Here is a 22,384-nt window from a genome sequence, read left to right as displayed (position 1 = left end):
GGCCAGGGCCCGTCCTCAGGCCGCCCCAAGAGTCCAGGACCCTAAGCCCCAGCAGAAGCCGGTGGCATGACGGTTTACCAGCTTCTGTCAACAGCTTACCGGTAGGTGCCCGTCTGTTGGCCTTCAGAACCCAATGGTTCTCCCTGTCGGAGGATCCTTGGGTTCGCAGGGTCGTTTCAGAGGGGTACCGAATTCAGTTCGATTCCACTCCTCCGGTACGATTCTTCACAACGGCTCTGCCAACATCTCAGGAAAAGAGAACGAGCCTGCTAGAGGCCATTCGGATCTTGCTGGAGGCTCAGGTCATCATGCCGGTTCCAGCAGCTCAGAGGAACACAGGGTACTACTCAACCCTCTTTGTAGTCCCCAAGCCGGATGGGTCAGTCAGGCCCATTCTCAACTTGAAACCTTTGAATCTGTTAGTCTCTTATCAACCATTCAAGATGGAATCAGTCCACTCAGTGATTGCTTCGTTGGAACCAGGGGAGTACATGATATCCTTGGATATCAAGGATGCTTACCTACACATCCCGATTTGGATTTCTCACCAGGCCTTTCTCCGTTTTGCCATCGGTCGGGATCATTTTCAGTTCAGGGCTCTGCCCTTCTGATTATCGTCAGCGCCCAGAGTATTCACCAAAACTCTGTCAGTGGCCATCGCATACCTCAGATGTCAGGGGGTGACCATAATCCCCTATTTGGACGATCTCCTGATCAAGGCTCCAACGAAGGAGTTACTGGAGAGTCAGGCGAGGTTAACTACTCAGACGCTCACCAGCCTGGGGTGGATAATGAATTTCAGGAAATCCTCTCTAGTCCCATCCAGGAGGATCTTGTTTCTAGGTCTTTGGCTAGACACGGAGTCTCTGAGAATCTTCCTACCGGAGGACAAGATCCAGGCAATCTTGCTCCTGGTTCAGAGGGTCTTACTTCCACAGAAGATCAGCCTTTACCTGTGCACGCAGCTTTTAGGGAAGATGGTGGCAGCCTTCCCAGCTCTGACGTGGGGACGTTTCCACTCAAGACCGTTTCAGTGGGATCTTCTCAGGAAGGGTGCGGGCTCGCATCTGAATCTTCACAGAAGGATCCGCTTGTCGGCCGAGGCGAGACACTCCCTACTGTGGTGGCGACACAGGAGGAACTTGGTAGAGGGCCGTCGGTTTGCAGTCCAGGACTGGATTGTGTTGACGACGGACGCAAGCCTCCGCGGCTGGGGTGCCGTAGTACTTCACCTCCGTCTCCAGGGCAGGTGGGACCTTCACGAAAGTCACTTGTCCATCAATGTGTTAGAGATCAGAGCCATATACAATGCTCTGCTGGAGGCCCAGGAATTCCTTCAGGGGCAGCACGTAAAGATAAGATCGGACAATGCCACGGCAGTCGCATACGTGAACAGGCAGAGCGGCACGAGAAGCGGCATGGCCATGAAGGAAGTAAGGAAGATCCTTCAGTGGGCGGAACGGTCAGGAGTAATTCTGCTGGCGGTATTCCTCCCAGGTCGGGAAAATCTAGAGGCCGATTTCCCAGCAGGGAGGACCTACATCCAGGCGAATGGTCTCTCAACCCCGAGGTGTTTCGGGAACTCACCGACAGGTGGGGAGTTCCCGAGGTGGACCTGATGGCGTCTCAGAGGAACCATCAGCTACCAGCATACGTGGCACGTACAAGAGACCCTCAGGCCATAGCGGTAGACGCTCTGTCAACTCCGTGGGAGTTCAGCTTTGTCTATCTGTTCCCTCCACTTCCACTTCTGGGCCAGGTGCTGAAGAGACTCAAGAGGGAACCAGTGCAGGCTATTCTGATAGCGCCCTGGTGGCCTCGCAGAACGTGGTTTTCAGACATCCAGAAGTTACTGGCAGACGAGCCAGTTCGGTTGTCCCTCAGACCGGACCTTCTTCTGCAAGGACCCTTCTTTCATCAGAATCTGCCACAGCTGCATTTGACGGCGTGGCTGTTGAGACCGAGGTCTTGCGGGAGAAGGGAATTCCAAGAGCAGTAATTCCTACGATGTTAAGGGCCCGAAAGCCCACCTCAGCAGCGCATTATCACAGAATATGGCGCTCATATGCGTGCTGGTGCGAGTCTAAGGGCTGGCCTTTCCGAGTCTTCAGTTTGTCCCGCCTTCTGTTGTTCTTACAGAGAGGGTTGGACGGCGGTCTGAGACTGGGTTCTCTTAAGGTCCAGGTCTCAGCCTTGTCCGTCCTCTTTCAGAAGAGATTGGCTCTCATGCCTGAGGTGCAAACCTTTTTTCAGGGGGTTCTGCGGGTCCAGCCTCCCTTCGTACCTCCCACAGCTCCTTGGGATCTGGATTTGGTACTGCTTTCTTGAGGTCTGAAACCTTTGAGCCACTGGACAGGGTGGAACTCAAGTTCTTGTGCTGGAAGACAGTGCTTTTACTAGCCCTTGCCTCAGCTCGCCGTGTATCGGAGCTTAGTGCTCTGTCCTGTAGGCCTCCGTATTTAATTTTCCACGAGGATAGAGCAGAACTGCGCACCCAGGCCGGGTTTCTTCCGAAGGTGGTATCCTCATACCACATTAACCAGCCTATCGTGGTGCCGGCGTTTCAGGGAGATTCTCCGGAACAGTCCTCATTGGACGTGGTCAGGGCTCTTCGGATTTATGTGAATAGAACCAGGTCTATACGTAAATCGGATTCTTTATTTGTGCTCTGACGCTTTCCGCAGGGGTTGGCCTGCGTCTAAACAGACAATTGCACGATGGATCAAGTGGACGATCCGTAGTGCTTATCTTCATGCGGGACAGGTGCCTCCTGTCTCCTTAACGGCGCACTCTACCAGATCGGTGAGTACATCGTGGGCCGCTGAGAGAGGGGCTTCAATCTCTCAGCTGTGCAGAGCGGCCACTTGGTCGTCTCAAAACACGTTTGTGAAATTTTACCAGTTCGACACCTTTGCCTCTTCGGCCTCGACCTTTGGTCGTCTGGTATTGCAGAATCCTCAGCACTCTCCCACCCAGGGCTTGGTCTTTGGAACCTCCCCGAAGTGATTCCAGTGGTCCCTGCTGCATGTCAGAGAAAAGAGGATTTTGGTACTTACCGGTAAATCCATTTCTCTGAGATCAGCAGGGACCACTGGACACCCGCCCGGCTGCTGGATTCTGTCTGTTGTGGTTGCTGTTGCGGCCCGGTCAGGTGCCTGCGTGTTGTATGTATGGTCATGTTTTTGTGGTTTTTTTCTGTAACCCTTTCCTCTGGGGGGCCAATTTCCTCACTGGGGGATTGTGGGTCTTAGAGGGGAGGAGCCAGTTTCCCCTAATTAATATTAAGAAGTGCCTAGCTCCCAGCATTCCCAGCTCTAATACCCGAAGTGATTCCAGTGGTCCCTGCTGATCTCAGAGAAATGGATTTACCGGTAAGTACCAAAATCCTCTTTTTCCAGGCAGCAGGATGCGGCTGCTGAATATTTTGAAATGACTCTCAGCCAATCAACGGCCAGCCAGTCATTTCAAAATATTCAGCAGCCGCATCCTGCCACCCGGCAAAATGCTGCTACAAGCTCCAGCAACCCAGCCACCGCCGCTCGGCCAGACCCTGCTGCCCACCACTAGCAGCTACCTGCCCCCCCCCCCCCCTAACCACAACAAGCTGGCCGGATCCTGCTGTCCTCCCCCAGCCACCACAGCAGCTCCCCGGGAGAATCACATGCAATAAATTGCATGCAATTTATTGCATGTTAAAACGGCACGTGAGCCTCCTGGGGAGTTGCCAGGGGGCTCTGGGCAAACTGATCCGACTTGTGCTTAGAACAAATCAGGCCAGTGTATGGGGGCCTTAGTAAATCATATGTGCACAGCATAACACTAGAAGAGAGGGGTAGGGGCATTTCAGTGCTACGATCATCGACCACACCCCCTGACCACACAGCCACACGTGGATTTGTTCCTCTTGTGCACAACATAGGAGTGATGGCTTTTTTTAAGTTAAACATCTGTTTATTAGAATTAGCACAGAACAGATAGTGTGTACACATGGTAAGATTTGGCTTCCGATGTTCCCGATATAGTGAACATCGGAAGCTAAATTGCATGTTTTTTTAGGGCTTGCGAGCCCGATGCGCTGCCAATGCGCGCTCCCGTGTGAGCGCAAATCGGCAGCCAGATAGAGAGGGCAGGCAACACTATATAGTGCAGATCTGCACTATATAGTCTAAATTGTGCCCCACTAGCATGCCGTTAGATGCGAGTCCCGATGTCACCTATTTCCTGTCACCTAAGTTGAACCGTAGCTGGTCAACAGATCTACGATGTCTACTTTGATCATGTTATGGTCGACAATGCTGAGTCGAACCCGTCTAGGTCGACGCCTAAAGATAATCACCCACATCTAGATCAACAGTAACGGGAGATAGGTGCCAGCATGAGAGCGATTGCATTGTGGTTGACGGTCACGTGGTTGACATGAGTTTTCACTATTTTGTTGCCAAAGGTCGACTTGGTTCATACTTTACTATCCAAGTGGACATAGAGTGAGATTATAATAGTGTGCTGAGTGTAGCGAGGCTCCTTGCCCAAAGCATGGCGAGGGCCCATTGTGCACACACAGTGTCCCCGGGGACCCATGTGACATTCGACCCCAGGGGATGAGGTCGGCAGGTTGACATTAAATAGGTTAACAGTCAATAGGTCAACCACTATTGTTCAACATGCCATAGGTCAACACATGAAAAAGGTCAACGTACCTGAGTTTGACGTGGTCAAATGGCCGACACATAATATCGGTCAATATGGGAAAGGGCAACATGAAAAGGGTCAACATAAGTTTTTCATATTTGTTTCCAATACAGGTGTTGGTACTTGTGTATTATCACGGCGCCCATCGCATCGCACCGCATACCACTAATTAAGGTATGCGATGGGACCCGATTTCAGCCTTTCCCCGAGCTGAGGTATACAATTTTAATATCGCATTGCATGCCAGTATAATGGCATGCGATGCGACACGATCATGCCCAATTTGGGCTTATTCCAATGTTAAATGCCCCCCCAGACCCGAAGCGTGGCGAGCACAGCGAGCCCAACGAGGGGACGCGGAATATATGTGAAGTCATCCGCGTCCCCTCGCGGGGCTCGCCGTGCTCCGGGCTCGCTGCGTTTGCCAGTCACCACACTATATAAAATCAACTCCACGCCGATGTGGATAGTGGGGGTATGAAAAGGTCAGAGGACGCGTACCGCCTCCCCTCGCGGGCTCGCTGCGCTCGCAACGCTTCGGGTTGGCGTTGATAGTGGGGTGGCGTTAACAATGGGGGGCATTTAACATTGTACACCCACCCTGATGGGTAATGACTATCAAAAATCAGGTCTGGGGGGCATTTAACATAGGAATCAGGCATCTGGGTGCCTGTACAATTAAAAATCGGGTCCAATCGTGTTGCATCGCATCGCATGCGATGCAACGCGATTTTTGGTCGTACAATGCCCTACAATGGAAAACGTGGGCGCCGTGATAATACACAAGTACCCAGGTGTTTTTGTTTACTTTATGTATATCAACATAGACAACAAAAAGTGTGAAAACACATGTCATCATATTTCTTGTGTCAAACTTTTGACCCTGCCGACCTAAGCCATGTTGACCTTTTTATTGTGTTGACGAATAGTGTCGACCTACATTTAGTTGACCCTATGACCCATTCTCCTGGTGCAGAGTGTTATATCATTTGATGTATCCTAAAACTAGGGATGGTCATTGATTTGTGATCATCGATGGTTTATGACTGATATAGAACAGTTTTGACATCTATAGGTATAGAACCAGGCGATTTTCCTCCATTGATGGCACAGTATAACCTGACCCCACAGTATAACCTGACCCCGCCCCTGACTGAAGCCTTGCCCTGAGGTTCGGATTGGCCCACGAGCCAGTCAGTCAAAGAAAATGGAGGATCATTGATAAGTAACCATTGATAGGTAGTGGTAACCATTGGTAGTGATCACACCAATGTCTGTTCCTACCTAAAACTGATTATGTAGACTGTAGAGTACTGTATCTAAAAGCAGCATCGGGAATGTAAGTTTCCATAACATCCTACACTCATGGTAGATGTCTGCCATGGCTGTTCTGTTAAAAGCTGTACAGTAAGACCTCTTATATATATTTAGGGGTGTCTGCACAGACCACTATACTTACTCTTTACCATGTATAGGTAATTTCCTATTATTATATTATTTTGGTAAATTAAATTCTGTTGGCCGGTATGCTTGGAGGTGCTCCCAGGAATATTAAATACTAGTACAAAACAAGAGAGAGAGTATTCCTATTATGGGGCACTTATAGGACTAATATTGAGTTGTATTAGAATTATTATTGAACTTGAAAACAAAAATACAAATAAAATGTAACTTTTATTGTTACTATTATAACATTTCTGGAAGCCAGCGAGATATAAACATTAATTTGACATAAATGAAAATATGTAAAAAAATATTAAAATGTTGTGCACTGTATTAGAGGTGTCTGCAATTCTCTCTGTCCTCAATAAGCTCTTATCAAAGTAATTATTTCTGTTTGTAATAAAGTACTTCCACTAGTAGTTCAGTTCATGTGTGTAATCTGCTGATTCTGGTTATATCATTTGTTAGTATACCGCTATATCAAGGTAGGGTGCAAAGCCTTAAAATCTTTCTAAGTAGTCTCCGTCATATACATTTTGATAGTAACTTGGAACGTCCCATAATTTATTTAATTCTCTGAAATGCAATCGATAGGCTAATTGTATTACAAAAATAGGGTTGGTATAAATATGTTCCCCCTATCTCATGCAGATTTTTATCTGTCATGTACGTTTCTCTGTCTGTGGGCCTTATTCTAGTTCACTCTTTCTGACAAAATCCTTCTTTGATGGACAAAACCATGTGCACTGCAGGGGGGCAGATGTTACTTGTGCAGAGAGAGTTAGATTTGGGTGGGGTTTTAGTGAGATCTATATTGTAGTGTACAAATAAAGCAGCCAGTATTTACCCTGCACAGAAAAAAATTAACTCACCCAAATCTAATTCTCTCTGCACATTTTACATCTGCCCCCTGCAGTGCACATGGTTTGTCCATCTAAGAAGGATTTTTTCAGAAAGAGTGAACTAGAATAAGGCCCAGTGTAACAGAGCGTATTTTAGGTGTAATAACTACTATAACCTAGACACTAACAGCAAAGATATCTTCTTTATTTTAATTGAGCAGTATATTACATATAACACACTTCGGTACTTGTGAGTTATCCGGGCTGCCGATTTTGTCCTTAACTTAAGGACACCCGACCGACGCGATGCCCGCGATTTAGCCGAAATCGGGGGCATCGCGTCGGTCGTGGCCGTTAGAAGGGGCCGCGACGCGATGCCCGCGATTTCCCATAGACAGTAATGTTAAAAGACACGATGGACCCGATTTCCCATAGACAGTAATGTTAAAAGACACGATGGACCCGATTTCCCATAGACAGTAATGTTAAAAGACGCGATGGACCCGATTTCCCATAGACAGTAATGTTAAAAGACACGATGGACCCGATTTCCCATAGACAGTAATGTTAAAAGACGCGATGGACCCGATTTCCCATAGACAGCAATGTTAAAATAAAATGACAATGTGAAATTGGCCAATATGGGCATTTCACATTGGATATGTTTTAAAAAAAAATGTTTCATGGCCCCCCACCACCGTTAACGCCACCCCGCTATTGACGCCAACCCGAAGCGTGGCGAGCGCAGCGGTACGCGTCCTCCGACCTTTTCATACCCCTACTATCCACTAGGGCGTGGAGTGAGAATAGAATAGTGTGGCGAGCGCAGCGAGCCACCGAGCCCGAAGCGTGGCGAGCGGACGCAGATACCTTCACAGGTATCCGCGTGCCCTTGCGGGCTTCACAGGTGTCCGCGTCCCCTCGCGGGGCTCGCCATGCTTCGGGCTCGGTGGCTCGCTGCGCTCGCCACACTATTCTATTCTCACTCCACGCCCTAGTGGATAGTAGGGGTATGAAAAGGTCGGAGGACGCGTACCGCCGCCCCTCGCGGGCTCGCTGCGCTCGCCACGCTTCGGGTTGGCGTCAATAGCGGGGTGGCGTTAACGGTGGTGGGGGGCCATGAAACATTTTTTTTTCAAACATATCCAATGTGAAATGCCCATATTGGCCAATTTCACATTGTCATTTTATTTTAACATTGTTGTCTATGGGAAATCGGGTCCATCGCGTCTTTTAACATTACTGTCTATGGGAAATCGTGTCGGAAATCGTGTCCATCGTGTCTTTTAACATTACTGTCTATGGGAAATCGCGGGCATCGCGTCGCGGCTCCTTATAACGGCCACGACCGACGCGATGCCCACGATTTCGGGCGCGATGAAAAAATCGGCAGCCCGGATAACTCACAAGTACCCACACTTCTAGTAATCTAGATGGAGAGAGATTGTATGCACTCTTCATACAGTGTTGCTAATTGTTACAGGATATTAGTGCATCCACAGTAAGGCACCTATAAGGCCCACACACGCCTCCACATTGTGGCACATGTGCAGTTAGCTTTTGCCATTTTACTGGTCGTGTTTCAAAAATGAAAGTTAGGAACTGATTGGTTGGTTCTTTATCTATCTCCAATTTAGCTTTCTCCAAGGTTTGATACACTTCCCCCAAAAGAGGGTTTGGGGACCGGTTGATTACTCTAAGAAAATACATAGTCTTTCTATTTTCTGATTAACTTTTATTCATTAAATATTTGATAGGGAGAATACCACAAAGAGACTGCAGTGATCAGTCTTCTGGAAATACTCCTCATCACGTGGTGGATACTATGTGCTAATTACCTATACTGCGCTATGTATTATATGTATGTTTCTCTCTATGTATATTGTGCTTAAGTGTACACAGCTTTTGAAAGAGGAGAGAGTATTAGCCAATCAGCTACTTCCTGCCATGTTACAGGCTGGGTTTGAAAAATGACAGTTGGGAGTTGTGACATCACAAAGCAGCCCACTAGGTGTTGTCTCCATTTTGTCTGAGTCACTGCCGCATAGCAGATGCCAGACAGCATTGTGTGAGATTAGACTACCTTTTTTGGGAATCTATTGAACATACCACGAGAAAAGACAACTGTATTCAATCATCATATTAAGGTACGTAGCCTAGAGCCTAAATGGAGGAGATGTAGGAAATTATCTGGTTTAAAATAAGAATTTATAGTCTGTGTTTATGAAATGTTGCTGGCTTCTGCCTTTCATACTATGACAGTTGGGAGCTGTGTCATAGCATACCTCCCAACATGACCCATTCCAGGAGGGACAAAATGCTCTGTTCCTGGACATCCATACCAGTGGCATATGCCGGGCTGCAGCACAGTCCAAAATTCAGATAGGGGAACCCCACCAACTGCCACCCCAAACACCATAGTCCGATACTCACTGGCAGATGTGGCTCCCCTATTTGAATATTGGACAGTGGTGCAGTCCCACCTCTGCAACTGCCACTGGCAAGGCAGTCCAGGAGCAGAGCATTTTGTCCCTGTCATGTTGGGAAAATAATCTGATCTAAAATAAAATGTCAAGTCTGCATTTATAATATGTATAAAATGAATAAATAACTAAATTAATATAAAATAACTAACAATGTAACTAAACAGGTATATACATTATTGAGTTAAGGCCCATACACACTGGGCGATTATGCCCAGCGTATATGGACAGCGATGATCGCTATAATTTCTGGGGGGAAAGCCGCTTAGTGCTTACACACTGAGCGTTTGTCCTATGCCCGGCGCCATCAGCGGGGGAGGATGGCTTTGCATAGTGCAGTGTGCTATGCAAAGCCGTCCTTAAAGCCGCTCATCTGCTGGTAATACCAGCAGATGAATGGTTTCCCAGCGATTATACGGGAGCACGCAGCATCCACCGGGCCATACACACTGGGTGGCTTTGAGCCGAAAGCCGCTCAAACTTGCTGTTCTACAGTATGTTACATCTGCCGCATCTGCAGTGCAGCATGGTTTTGTCCATCTGTGAAAAAAATTTGCTGTGCGATCAGGTCTGAATTAGGCTCGTAATCCTTTATTACACACTCAACTGCAGATCCCTGACAAACATGCAGTACTATAGTGTACCAAATGGTTTAATCAGCCAATCATCAAGTGGTGCTACAGATAGGGCAGCCGAGAGGTGTGCCGGGCCCCAGTAAAATTTTGTAGGCGTGGCCTAATAGCGGGAGGTGGTTACACGCCCCAAAAATGTTTAAGGTGGGTGTGCACACACCTGCAGCATGTGCAGTGCTGACAGCAGGCTCAGCATGAGCTCTCGCGCTGTCAGTGAGACACTCATGCTGAGCCGGCTGTCAGCACATGCTGTAGGTGTGTGCTGCTGCTGCTGCATGGGACGGACGAAGGGGGAAAGTATGGGGGGGTCGGACGAGGGCCCCCGCAGGGCCCCTCCAGCAATCCCCCCCCCCCCCCCTTCTCGGGTGCCCTGGCTACAGAAACTTCATTGGCTATTTCACACATGTGAGGTGCAGTTTAAAAAAAAAATAACAAGCAGCTGGTGGACAGAAAGTTGTGTTACAGTCTACGGCAGTGGTTCCCAAACTTTTTTTAATCACGGCACCCTGGAGTATCAGAATTATACTAGGCTTAAAGTTTCTGATTTACAAAAAAATATTAAATTGAGAAAATGATGTTTATATGTCATCCTTAGGTATAATTATATGGGGAGGGACATGATTCACTTCTGTTCTTCCACATGTAGTTTATGATTTGAAGCTAACAGCACTGGTATTGCCTATTACAATAACAAAAATAATCTGATTTGGTCTTGAGCCACCAAACTGGGGCACCCCTGCAAGGGTCCCGAGGCATCCCAGGGTGCCACGGCACATAGTTTGGGTACCACTGGTCCTCCTTACTGGCTGAAGGCCACATGTGCACGATAGCAATAATGTCAAGAACATGGTTAAGGCTGATTCATCTGGCCATAGCACCAGTGGCGTAACTAAATACATGTGGGCCCCATAGCAAAAGTTTGTAAGGGCCCCTATTTATCACCTAATGCTGAAAAATGTATATAGCACATGATACTTTGACAGGCAATGTGGGCCCCTTTCATCTCTGGGCCCCATAGCAGCTGCACGCCCTGCAGCTATGGTAGTGATGCACTTGCATAGCACATTATACATGACAATTTATAATGCAGGCCATTTTATCCAATGTTTTGTCATGATATGTTCTCTTCATTAATTGCATTTCCTTCCTCTCTCTTCTGTAGGGAGTAATCCTGATACGCAGTTGATCTGCGGTTCGCAGACGTCAGCAAAGATGTCCGACAAGGACAATGATTGTCACTTTTATTTTCACTACACCTGCATTATGGTAACATCCAGAATTAATTTGATAAATCATTTCAACTACATTAAATTGTACTATAGAGTCAGGGGTGTTGGAATAAATGACAGGGGTCAGTTCTGTCATTTTACTCTGCACTGCCATTTTCTTTTCTTTTGGAGAAATCCTAAAATAATGTTTGTGTGTAGTCCAGTAGCGATGAATAAGTACAATGCCAGTGTTTTCTGTCATACAGGGCGCCAGCTGTCCCTTCCGGAAACGTGAGGCAGCCCTAGGAAATATGACCGATGCCGATCTATGGAAGGAAGGCCGCTGCTTTTGGAGAGAATTTGCATTTTGTGATGAGGCGAGAAATGTAAGTGATCAAGATCAATCAATAAGGTGTAAAATATATATCCTGACACTTTGTGTTTCAAGTAAAAAGTGCTTTCTTGGGCTTTATGTTCACTAACGTCAAAGGCATTTTACGGTTTCAGTAGGAAAAAAAACAAAAATACTGTAAAGGGAGCGCGGCTTAACCGCCATCGTTAGATGACATGTGCTTAACTAGTTCCAGCTGTTTTTTAACTAAAAATGTATATCATACCCAGAGTCCGAGTTCCTATTGGTTATATTTGGAATGGGCACCCATGCTAGGCTGGCGGAGGTGATTTTCTGGGTGGTTTCTCTGTACCTCTCTGGCCATGCTGTGGCTCCCTGCCAATGGCTCAACTATTGTAAGCCTTGGGCTCTCTGTTGTGGAGTCAATTGTTCACATTGCCTAGACTTTCAATCCATTAATTTTTTCTATTTCCCATCCCTCCTTTGAGCCAGGCAGTGTTGTCTTTAACTGTATAATTGACCCTTTGATCTTTTTCATAATGACTGTAAAGGGGTGTACACATGATGCGATTTGATCAGGCGATTTTGACAACGTAATCAAAATTGCCTAGATTATTACGTGATGCTCCTGGCTATCCATAATAGTGGGCCAGTCTCCTGCAGCCACCCTGCTGCACTCCAGCTAGATGCCCACTTGTGGGCATACATCGGGCCGCTAATGTGATGAATTGTGTCATTGTAGCCATGACTCCTGTATAATGTTGGTATTGTATAACAGGGGCCATGGCCAGGATGTTGTAATTATGTAGCCATGCCCCCAGCATGCCCATGTGCCACCCCCTATTTCAGGCCACACTCCCCCACATCAGCTCCTGCAGTGCTGACCTGCAGCCAGGATGTTGGCACCTATGCATAAACATATGTCTGAGGCTGATCTCTTCCATACATGGTGGGTACACCAACGGTCCTCACAATATTAAATATTTTATTTCTCCCCTTTCATAGGCTCCAAGCAAGCTTTCTGTGACCCCCATGACAAAATTACCAGAAGCTGTTGATAAGCCACGTCCTAGAAAAGTACCTGGAGAGGATAAAAAGTTGGATGACAGTGGTGAGTGCTGTGTGTACAGAGTACACAGATTATAAGTGTGCGGACTGATTGGGTTGGCAGAGACATCTCGGCAAAACTGCAAATTCAAGCGTAAAATTAAAACTGTTCCTAACTGTATGTGAGGCCCTAAATGTGCACATTGGTTATTCTGCCCTGTCGTTGTGTGCTTACCTCTTCTCCTCAATTTATCATATTAAATAACAGTCTTCCAATAAGAGAGAGGAGAAGAAAACCTCCAAACAGTCACATCTCTCACCAAGTGGTCACCAGGGTGGCCATGTTATATCTACCCAAATATCTGTCACCCCCACAAAAGGTGTCCTGGGTAATTGATGGTGTTACTGCTGCCTTATGTATGATGTACTTACATTTTCTGTGTGGGGAGCAAGGTGATGGGCTAGTGTTTTTATCCATTGTTCTGACTAAGGAAAACAGTATCCTAAAGTAGCCAGTAGACCAGCACAGTAATGGGTAACTGCATATTGTGTAGACAGAACAAATACAGCATTATTTACTATTTATTACTAGTTTCTTATATAGCGCTCAAATATTCCGCAGCGCATTACAGAGAATATTTGAACAGTCACATCAGCCCCTGCCCAAGTGGAGCTTACAATCTATATTCCCTACTACATGGACACACAGACATTCTAGGGTTCATTTTTGGGGAGCCAATTAGCCTACCAGTATATTTTTGGATTGTGGGAGGAAACTGGAGTAAACAGCGGAAACCCACGCAAGTACAAGGAGAATATACAGTTAGGGCCATGGTGGGAATCGAACCCATGACCTCAGTGCTGTGAGGCCATAATGCTCACCATTACACCATCCGTACTGCCCCACACCCTCCGTAATGCCCCATTATAGAAATTAGGTTAAATAAGGACCATTGTGGGAGGGGGAGAATACATATAGTTTTAAATAAAAATAGCCTGTAAAAGGCTATATCTTACTGAAAGCTCCTTTCTCTGTGTAACACGGTATATTTAGGGCGCTCTATGAGATATTTCGGGGGAAATTTACTAAGAATACGAATACGATATATCGTATTCTTAATACGAATGAATACGAATGCATACGGCTGTTTCAGCCATATGCAAATTCGTGTTCCAAAGGGTAATTTACAAAGCAGTCAAATTTAGCGGCCAAATATACGGCTGCTAATACGAATTCCTATAGGCAGGCTGCATGGATCAGTCAGATCTGTGCAGGCTGCAATATGTAAAAAAAAAAATAGAAAAATAAATAAATACATTTTTAAAAACGACGTGATTGGCCGCATCAATATGAATAATCATATTTTTTGGCATAGTAAATGCCAAACATCCGAATACGCCAAAACTATTTGTATTTTACTATGAAAATACAATTTTTTTTAATGAATTTAGCTTAGTAAATTTCCACTTTAGAGTTTGGTCTATAATAGTTGAATACAAAAGCGCTTAATATTTCATGGACACCTGTCTTCCTGCAGAGAGAGCGGATAGGCTGATTGCTGAAGTACTGGCCTGGGATGAAATCCGCCGGGAAAATGCCAAAAAGAACAAAACTCTGGATGACAACAAGCAGCAACAAGGTAACAAACTCTGGATGACAACAAGCAGCAACAAGGTAACAAAGAAGTGTTTATTTGTAATATTAGATGTGATGCAATTAAACGACTTGTCCCAAGTGATACTGTTCACATCAATGTGGGACCAAAAACAACAACTTTGAATCTTAAAAAAGATAAAAGTCGGTTCACAGTCTCTAGATCATGTGCAAGTAAATACCATTGAAAAAATTAAGAAGAATAAATCTCTCCTGCATAAACAAGCCGCCCAATTACAGTGTGATGAGGCTTCATCTGCACTATATACTAGATACAGGTGCAGTTCCAGAGGACTGGAGAAGAGCAAACGTAGTTCCACTGCACAAAAGCAGAAGCAAAGAAGAAGCAAGTAACTACAGACCAGTGAGCCTTACATCAGTAGTAGGGAAATTAATGGAAACACTATTAAAGAAAGAATAGTGGAATATCTAAAATTAAACAACTTACAGGATCCAAAACAGCATTGGTTTTACTGCAGGAAGATCATGCCAAACAAGTCTCATTTACTTTTTTGACTCCGTGACCAAAATACTAGATGAAGGGGGGGCTGTAGATGTGGCATATCTAGACTTTAGTAAGGCATTTGACACTGTCCCACATTGCAGACTGCTAAACTTAAAAGTGTGGGATTGGATTATAAAACAATTAAATGGATAAGAACGTGGTTGCAGGATTGGAAATAGACAGTTGTAGTAAATGGAGTGCATTCTATGGAGGGACATGTTACCAGTGGAGTGCCCCAGGGATCTGTACTTGGACCAGTGCTCTTTAATATTTTTGTTAGTGACATTGCAAATGGTATTGAAGGGAAAGTATGCCTTTTTGCAGATGACACAAAGATATGCAGTAGACACACCAGGAGGGGTAAATCAAATGACTGATGATCTAAGTAAACTTGAGAATTGGTCAAGAGCATGGCAACTACAATTTAATGCTAAAAAATGCAAAATTATGCACCTGGGACTCAAAAACCCAAAGGCTCAATATAGTACCAAGGGTACTATAATGGAAACTATTGAGGAGGAAAGGGATCTAGGAGTCACTATTTTAAGTGACTTAAAGGCAGGAAAGCAATGTAGCAAAGCAATAAGGAAGAAGGGTCAGATGCTTGGTTGCATAGGGAGAGGAATCAGTAGCAGAAAAAAAAGTAATAATGCCCCTTTATAGGTCATTGGTACGACCTCATCTGGAATACTGTGTCCAGTTCTGGAGACCATATCTTCAGAAGGATATAAATACATTAGAGAGTGTACAAAGAAGGGCCACTAAAATGGTGCATGGCCTACATTACAAAACTTACCTGGAAAGACTAGAAGACCTTTACATGTTTAGTTTGGAGCAGAGAAGGGAAAGGTGGAACATGTTAGAAATCTTCAAATATATCAAGGGTTTTAACATAGTACAGGAGGGAATTTTCTTCAAAGGAAAAGAAGTAATAGAACACGAGGACATGCACTGAAACTGGAGGGAAGTAGGTTCAGGGGAAATGTTAGAAAGAATTACTTCACAGAAAGGGTAGTGGATAAGTGGAATTGCCTCCCATCAGAGGTGCTGTGTACACACTTGTACAATCTGCATGAGATCCAGATGAGATTTTGACTATATAGTCAAAATCTCATCTGGATCTCATGCAGATTGTATGGGTTTTATCCCTTGCGATCCAGATGCGTACTTGATGCGCGCTCCCGTATCGCAGCCAGAAAGTCTTGGCTGCATAGACTATATAGTGCAGATCTGCACTATATAGTCTAAATTGTATGCAGATAGTCTAAATTGTATATATTGTATGCAGATAGTCTATTAATTGTACAAGTGTGTACACACAGTAGAACAATTTAAACATGCTTGGGATAGGCATACAAAGAAATAAGGATTAAAAAGAGTTGAGATTACCTGAACGGTAAAAAAAGGGGCAGACTAGATGGGCCAAATGGTTCTTATCTGCCGTCAAATTCTATGTTTCTATGTTTCTATGCTGCATCTCCCACAAAGATAATGTGGCTTTGTAAGTTATCAGGTAACACACAGAGTCTATCTGCTGGCACACACCTATCTGCAGAGCGTGGAACCCCCGGTCAGGAGATTCCACGCTCTGCAGATATCTGCTCCATGGGAGCTTTCTGTCCTCCCTGAGCTAACCTGAGGACACCTGCATTACGATTTGACAGGTGTTCTGCCCCAGTCAATCTCCCCAGGCAGGTGAGGCGCTCCCCAGCGCTCTGCATCCCAGGCGGACAGAAGAATGGGTGGCCGCTGATTGGCTGAGGGAGCTCTCTCTAGTGTATGGGGCCTTACCAATGCTGGATTTCTCACACTTATAATTGGGGTAGGTCTTATTATCGGGAAACACGGTACATAGTACAAATGGGAGAGATATTGGATGTGGACATAGACCCAACTATAACATAGTGTTTCTTCATTTTTCAGTTTGGAATTTTTACTTTACAGAAGATTGATGTGTTGGGCTTATTTTCTGTATAAGAGAACTGACCGGTATTCTTGGTTACAGATAAAGCACAAGTGAAGGCAATTCATGCCAGAAAGTGCGAAGTCACCATTGCTGCAGGAGTGATACCACGGAGCTGTGATATGGGTAACGCACCTCTAAAAGCCACCAGGAAGCGCAAATATTCTGCAGTCACCACCATGGGAGATAAAGCAGACGCACCCCCCTGCAAAGTTGCCAGAAAGTGTGACGAGTCCGCAGTCCCCATTGCTGCAGGAGTGACACCACAAAGCTCTGATTTGTGTAGGTTATTTTTTTTCTGTGCAGGGTAAATACTGGCTGCTTTTGCATGTAGCCCACAAATGTTAGACAGCTTTATTTTTAGTCTGCAATTTACAGTAGATTTCAATTGGAACCCATCCCACCCAATTATATTTGTTTCTGCATGTTACATCTGCCCCACCTGCATGCAATATTGGCCCTACATGCCCCAGTTTAATAGCATGGATATACCACTGCCATTTATCACCCAGTACCCAGCTAGGTGACCTCATCTTTGCATCATTTCAGTTCACCCAGCGTTTTATGCTAATGCAGCCATGACGGACAGACGGCGGCGGGCAGCTGACCTCACCGGATGTTAGCTACATGCCCACTTCCCCCTGAATGTGCATGTACATGTAAGGTTGCTCAGAGCAACCTTACATATGCGTGCACCTTCCACATCTTTCGAAGGTCAGCAACCATTGAAAGATGTGGTAGGTTCCCCCTGGCCTGTGAATGGATAGTACTGTGAAACATCCATTTGCATGCCCTGTGTGCGAATCGCACTTGCGAATGGGTGGCACCAGCCAACCATTCACAAGGCAGGGTTTGGTAGACTTGCAAGGCTTGTAATTCATAACCTTGCGAATCAACCAGAATAACCCCCTTAGTGTAACCTCCTGTCTAAGAATTCTGGGTAGATACATGCAAATCATTATGTTCAGATACAGTATAGATATAGATACAAATGGGAGGGATATTGGATGTGGACATGTTCCCAACTATACCATAGTGTTTCTTCATTTCTCAGTTTGGAATTTTTACTTTATTTTATTTTCTGTGTAAGAGAACTGACGGTATTCTTGGTTACAGACAACGCACAAGTGAAGGCAATTCATGCTGGAAAGTGCGAACAGTCAGACGCCACCATTGCTGCAGTGACACCACGGAGCTGTGATTTAAGTAACACACAAATGAAGGCAATAAGCACACCTCTAAAAGCCACCAAGAAGCGCAAACATTGTGAAGTCGCCACCATGAGAGATAAAGCACAAGTGCAGGACATAGGATCAACCCCCTGCAAAGTATCCAGAAAGTGCGTTGAGTCAGAACTCACCATTGCTGCGGGAGTTACACATGTAAGCTCTGATTTGGCAATGAAGGCAATAAATGCTGGAAAGTGTGAACAGTCAGAAGTCCCCATCGCTGCAGGAGTGAGCTCTGCTATTACCTTGGCTGGGAGGAAGAGGAAGCCCCCTGCTGTAAGTAAAACTCATGCACCTATTTTCATTTAATAATGTATTAGAAAAACATATGAATCTCACCTAGAGGCGCAATCCCAAGAAATGTTATTTACTGTACATAAGCCTTGTGCGCTTTTTGTTCTTAAGAGAGTGTTGGCACTGGCAGAACTCTGGGAGGCAATGGAGTCATCTGCCGCCGGGCTCCTGCTCTCAAGGGGGCACCTCTCCTCCCCTGCAAATTGAAATCCATTAATTGAAAGCCATTGAAATAGCATATGTGGCTGTGTTCTGAAATATATATGTGTTCTTTCTCTCTCCATATATAGAACTATATATTTCATGAGACATATATGTGTGTTTACAGTATATGTGTGTGTGTGTGTGTGTGTGTGTGTATATATATATATATATATATATATATATATATATATATATATATTCTTGGGAGGTCCCGGCACTCACTATAAGTTGTACAGACACAGGTCCCGGTGCCTTCCGCTGACCGGCTTGTCCACAAACCCCGCCTGTCCAATATGCATGGTATTCGGCAGCACTCAGTAAAATAAATAAGACAGAACGCCAGATGACACCAACGTTTCAATGCTTTGTGGCATTTTCATCAGGGCAGCCCTGACGAAAATGCCATAAAGCATTGAAACGTTGGCGTCATCTGGCGTTCTGTCTTATTTATTTTACTGACTGCCGCCGAATACCGTATATATATATATATATATATATATATATATATATATATATATATATATGTGTATGTGTGTGTGGATGTGTTGGGGGCACCAATATATATCTTGCCTCCGGGCAACTGGGATGAACTTACGCCACGGAATGTTGGGCTTTGGGCCTTACATTCAGAACTGGTGTCCTGGTGCCGGAGGGCTTCCTTGCTTCACATTCTCCATCTTGCAACTGCTCCTGAGGCAGGTGAGCGGTGACATGAGAATAAAGCCACCTGGTAGTGAGGACAGGGCCTCTATTGTGGAAAGTACAGTATCACTGCTTCATTAGCATTATGCAACTGGACAGAATAGCATCATAAATCACACATTCAGCATGTCATGGACTCAGATGATCTTTAGAACAATGTAGTCTGTATGTTTTCTAACAATCATGGACCTCACTGAGAAACAAGGTCATGTTCCTAGAACATTGGTTGTTTCACACCTTTGCTGAGTGTGGGTAACATGTACAGGGTATTATGATGAATATGTCATTTGCTGTGCTGAAATCAATAATTAAGTACACCCAAGTAAGCAAACTTCTTAAAAGTTCTGTATATACTAATATACATATATATATGTATATATATATATATATATATATATATATATATATATATATTAGATTTCTTGTCTGACACATGTCACTGAAAAAATGTCTCATTCTGAAACTACTGGGCCTTTGTAAAATGCTTTTATGTTTTGTCACTTCCACAGATTCCATTAAATGAACAACCCCCAATGAAGCGCAAAATATCTGAGGCTGCATCAAAACAGGCGCCATTACCATCTACATCTACATATAATAATGACATCGATATGGAGGAAACCTCTGATGAAGATGATTTCCTCATGGACCTCAGCTAAGCTTCTAAGAAAAAGCCTACAATATATTAACATCATGGGGACAATTAGTATACATTTGTGACTGGGGATCAAGCCAGGTCTTGCAGAAAACATCATTTTATCATCCCCCAGCACATTTAAAGACATGACCTTGGCATAACTGTGAATAAATATTTAGCAGTTGTTACCCAACCTGTGGTGAATTATCATTATTCTCCTTCTCCAGATGTGAACTATTTTTACTGATCTCCTTAATTTCACTTACTGACCTTTTACTGGTTTTATTCAATTAATGTTTTACTTACATCATTTTATAGATTGCCGATTTCAAATGATACTGCTCTTGGGATAAGGTGTTTTTTCTACTCTCTTTTTGTGGGAGGCATAAGGAGCTAGCCCCCACTATGTTATTGGTGTCCATCAGGGAGAAACCTGGAGAACACACAGCATTCTGGATCCCTTTCACACTATAAAGATGTGTTCTCTAATTATGCTCATTGCCTGTTTGTGGTACACAACATTTTATAGGTCCAACTCACAGTATCTCTATCTATGTGGACAATTCACACGGGTAGAAATATTCGGTACTTGTTTCCTAGCACGGCGCCACCGATGTAGATTGTATGACATGGGGGGTGTAAAATCGGGTGTGTAAAATCGGTCGCATCGCATGCGACCGATTTGACCCGATTTTTAATTGTACAGCCACCCTGATGGCTGATTCCTATGTGAAATGCCCCCCGAGACCCGATTTTTCATTGCATACCCACCCTGATGGGTAAATACTATGTCAAATGCCCCCCCATTGTTAACGACACGCCACGATCAACGCCAACCCGAAGCGTGTCGAGCGCAGCGAGCCCGCGAGGGGCGGCGGTACGCGTCCTCCGACCTTTTTATAACCCCACTATTCACGTCGGCGTGGAGTTGATATTATATAGTGTAATTATATAGTGTAAACCCACGCTTCGGGTTCGCGTGGGGGTGCATTTAACATTGTAAGCATCCATTAGGGTGCCTTTACAATAAAAAATCGCATCACATCGCATGCGGCTATATGGCATGCGATGCGATGGCATAAGATGCCATAAGATGGAAATCTTGGGCGCAGTGCTAGGAAACAAGTACCCAATAAACATTAGGCATGGAGTTAATTATCCCAAATATATTATATTATTTTAACTTTTATATTGCAAAATAATAAAAATATTTAATGCAAAAAATCACATAATGTTAAACATTGTGTACTGGTGCAAAACTATTCACATGTTTTAGTACTAAATAACATACAAGAATCGAGGGATTATGATGTGGAAGATGGTTTACGTAAGAGAAGAAAAAGCAGATCAGGGAAGAGGGCCCTGCTAATGAGAGCTTACATTATCCCCAATCCCATGTGTTTCCGTACGATCTCAGCTCCATTTTATGTTGGGAAAAAAAACGGCAGCTAATTGGATACCATATTAATGACCATTGGTCTCTAAGGGGGAAATTTATTAAGGTTTCTTTGTAAAAAAAAAATAGGTGTATTCGTATCCAGAAATACACCTTTTTTTACAATTTCTCATTTTTGGTATTTACTATCACAAAAATATGTCTATTCGTATTCATGGCACATTCTTATTTGTATTTACAAATACGAATGTATACGCCATTGACAGAATACAAATAGGAATCACCATTCAATAGAATGGTGATTCCTAATTTTACTAAGCGGACAAATTTATTTACCAGCAATTATTGGAATATGGCCGCTAATTGCCGGTAAAATACGCCAGGAGAATAAACGTAATTTTCCTGGTGTATTTGGCAGAAGCCTGCACGGATCAGTCAGATCCGTGCAGGATTCAGTGTAAAAAAAGAGAAAAATAAATAATAAAAAAAAAAACGGCGTGGGGTCTCCCCACCACAGCCATAACCAGCTGCAGGTTCACAGAGTTGGTCCTGGTTTTTAAAAAATCAGAGAACAAGGCAAATACGGGTTCCCTGTATTTTTTTAAATCAGCACCAGGCCCAAGAGCCGGTCAGGGTTCCCAAAATATGGGGGACAAATTGAGTAGGGGTTCCCCAGTATTTTAAGAACCAGAGCCAGGCCCAACCAGCCAGTTAGGTAATGCCACAGCCGGGGTGGGGAGACTTTTTATACAAAGCATTAACCCCCTGACCAGTCAGCCTGGGCAGGGGTCCTGGGGGGAGTGGGGACACCACAATGAAGGGGTCCCCCTCCAGAATTTTCCTACCCAGGCTGAAGCCTGATAAAAGTGTAAAAAATAGAATAAAACTATTGTATATTGCTGGTGAACTATGAGTCCCAGCAAGCCTCCACCGAATTATTTACACTCTTAGCCCGATGCCCACCACACAGGGGCATCAGGGACAACCCCAGGCAGGTAAATTCTGGAGGGGGGGACCCCTTCATTGGAGAGGCCACCACCCCCCCAGGACCCCTGCCCATGCTGACCGGTCAGGAGGTTAATGCTTTGGCCAGGGGGACTTGTA

The 22,384-nt window shown here is 44.8% G+C and overlaps 1 protein-coding gene across 1 annotated transcript; it reads left to right on the top strand.

The window, feature by feature from the left end:
• Positions 1 to 11,200: 11,200 nt before the first annotated feature.
• On the top strand, positions 11,201 to 20,077 carry LOC146072394 (uncharacterized). Its single transcript, XM_083179650.1, has 7 exons — positions 11,201 to 11,355; positions 11,564 to 11,683; positions 12,655 to 12,760; positions 14,235 to 14,336; positions 16,861 to 17,100; positions 17,935 to 18,323; positions 19,757 to 20,077. The coding sequence occupies exons 1-7, from the start codon at positions 11,302 to 11,304 to the stop codon at positions 19,904 to 19,906; spliced, it is 1,161 nt and encodes a 386-aa protein (XP_083035776.1). The 5' UTR covers positions 11,201 to 11,301; the 3' UTR covers positions 19,907 to 20,077.
• The last annotated feature ends 2,307 nt before the right edge of the window (positions 20,078 to 22,384 follow it).

Source organism: Crinia signifera, chromosome 4 (genome assembly GCF_055691185.1).
Source record: "Crinia signifera chromosome 4, ASM5569118v1, whole genome shotgun sequence".
In the NCBI taxonomy this organism is placed as follows: Eukaryota; Metazoa; Chordata; class Amphibia; order Anura; family Myobatrachidae; genus Crinia; species Crinia signifera.
The sequence above is the reverse complement of the archived record's forward strand: the minus strand, read 5'-3'. Positions and strand labels throughout refer to the sequence as shown.

Coding starts and splice junctions, on each gene's coding strand:
- LOC146072394 (XM_083179650.1), top strand. CDS start 11,302: ATGTCCGACAAGGACAATGATTGTCACTTTTATTTTCACTACACCTGC. Junction 11,356..11,563: donor TTCACTACACCTGCATTATG/GTAACATCCAGA, acceptor TCTGTCATACAG/GGCGCCAGCTGTCCCTTCCG. Junction 14,337..16,860: donor TGACAACAAGCAGCAACAAG/GTAACAAACTCT, acceptor TCTTGGTTACAG/ATAAAGCACAAGTGAAGGCA.